The sequence below is a fragment of the Mesitornis unicolor genome, unplaced genomic scaffold (assembly GCF_000695765.1).
Source record: "Mesitornis unicolor isolate BGI_N332 unplaced genomic scaffold, ASM69576v1 scaffold13779, whole genome shotgun sequence".
Lineage (NCBI taxonomy): Eukaryota > Metazoa > Chordata > Aves > Mesitornithiformes > Mesitornithidae > Mesitornis > Mesitornis unicolor.
This window is the reverse complement of record NW_010206633.1, coordinates 1-2016: the sequence shown is the minus strand read 5'-3', so window position 1 is coordinate 2016 and position 2016 is coordinate 1. Positions and strand designations below refer to the sequence as shown.

Below are 2016 nucleotides of genomic sequence, written 5' to 3'. Positions count from 1 at the left end.
AGCGCAGGGAGAGAGAACAGAAGTTAGGAAACACCGTTTTAATACAGCAGTTGAAGTTCCTCTGCTTTCTTCAAGAGCCCCATATTCTCATAACTGTAGTCTTCACTGGATGGACTGATTCTAGGACAAATTCTCCTCACACAACTCTCCAATAATCACAAAACACCACGTGCCTTGCAGCCTGCGGCCCCTCCTAGACCCAGCGAACACACCAAGCCTCACAGAAACCATTCTGCTGCTGCAGCAAAACAAGCCAGGGTCAGAGCTACCGCACACACAAGCAGGCTCCATAACACAGCTCAGAGATGTCCCAGAATGGAAGTGAACAACCCTGTCCTACCTGAGTGCGGGGAATTTAAAGCTCTCCTCTTGCTAAACCTGGCCTAACTTCCATGCTGGTTCTCGTGCTTAAAAACAGGCTTAAGACCTTTGGCAACAGAAATGGCATTTTTTCCCTCACCTGGCAGCAACATCAGTGGCAATGAGAATCTTAAAGATGCTGGACTTGAACTTCGCTAAAGCTGCAAATCGTTGCCGCTGGAAAGAGAAAAGTCGGCACTGAGGGACGTCGTGGTCCAGAGCCGTAGGACTTGGACAGACGCCTGGCTCAGGGATGCAGCTGGGAGCATCCATCTCCCAGCTCTGCCCGTCACTCACCTGTTTCATCATGGAATGCAGAGCTACAGAAGGGAAGCTGTATTTCCTGAGCATCATGTTCAAGACCTGGCAGTCCCTTGAAGGACAAAAATAATAAAAACCAGAATATAACAGGAAAATGTAAAGTCAACGGATCAGGGCAGAGCCGAGGTTCCACCCCTCACCCACTCACCCCTGAGACTGCTCGAAGGAAAAGGTGTTTATCAAATTTCAGAATAGACCAAGCAAGCAAATCCCATCCCAGCCTAACACCCAATCAAGTGGGAATTTGGAATCTCAACTAGAAATGTACAGTCACACACACAGAGGGTGTGCAGGAGGAACAGTGCCACTCACTTGCAGGTTTTGGTAAAGATAATAATGGACCAGTCCTCATGCTCGTCCTGGAAGGTCTGGATTAAGTGGACAAGGTATGCATCCTTGACTGCCTCGGGGACAAGCAAGTAGCGTTGGTCCAACTCATCCACTGTCCGCACCCTGTCCAGAGGGGAAGGCAAAGTGCCAAGAAGCACCAGTGAAGATGGGACACAAGGGAGATGAAAAACAGTAAGGAGACAAGGTAACGGAGAGGAAAGGGGATTCTTCGTGTTCAGCAGAGCTGATGAAGGCTTACTCAGACACAGCCTCCCAGAAGAACGGTCTGTTGGCAGCCAGGCTCTTCAGCTCGTTCAGCGTATCGGTGAGCGTGGCGCTGAACAGCAACGTTTGTCTGCGTGCTGGAACGGCATCCAAAATCACCTCCAGGTCTGCGGTGAAGTCAGCACAGCCCTGCTCCAGCAACCGGTCAGCTTCATCCAAAACCTCGGCACAGCCGAAAACACTGAGCTCAGCTACAAGTCTTTAAAGCGTAGAAAAAAACCAAAAACCCAAACCCAGAAAACCGCCTTACCAAGAATTTTAGCTTTTTAAGGCTGAAAGTGTTGGAACTGCGGAGGTGATCCGCCAGCCTGCCAGGAGTAGCAATGACAACGTGGGGTTTACGGGAGAGCTCCAGTGCCTGCGCCACCATATCTGCAACGGGAACCACAGACCTGTATCACGGACCCTAAAACCGTTTGGTCTGTAAGGCTGGAAAACGTCACTCTCCTTATTTCCGCCTTGGTGCTGCATAACAGCTCCTCAGCGTGAAAAAAACAACACATGTGGAAACAGAGCTCTTCCAGGTGCTCTGCTCCTTCCCAACCCGCTGGTACCGGGGCCGAAGGGTGGAGGCTCCGACCCCCGCAGCCGCACTCACCCAGGCCACCCACCACCACGCAGTCCTTCAGGCCGAGGGGCTTCCCCAGGACACGGAACTGCTCAGCGATCTGGTACGCCAACTCCCTGCCGGGGAAAAGAGAGGTGTAGCGGGACCATCTG

The 2016-nt window shown here is 51.8% G+C and overlaps 1 protein-coding gene across 1 annotated transcript in view; it reads right to left on the bottom strand.

Annotated features, from left to right (window-relative positions):
• DDX49 (DEAD (Asp-Glu-Ala-Asp) box polypeptide 49) overlaps positions 1 to 2012 on the bottom strand; it is a gene marked incomplete at its 5' end in the record, with an annotated part of 4172 nt that extends 2160 nt beyond the window's left edge. The window contains 6 exons of the mRNA XM_010191849.1: positions 460 to 537; positions 658 to 733; positions 994 to 1134; positions 1271 to 1458; positions 1547 to 1668; positions 1895 to 2012. Of these exons, the coding sequence (XP_010190151.1) occupies positions 460 to 537; positions 658 to 733; positions 994 to 1134; positions 1271 to 1458; positions 1547 to 1668; positions 1895 to 2012 (723 nt within the window). The remainder of the gene's footprint in view (positions 1 to 459; positions 538 to 657; positions 734 to 993; positions 1135 to 1270; positions 1459 to 1546; positions 1669 to 1894) is intronic.
• Positions 2013 to 2016: the final 4 nt, after the last annotated feature.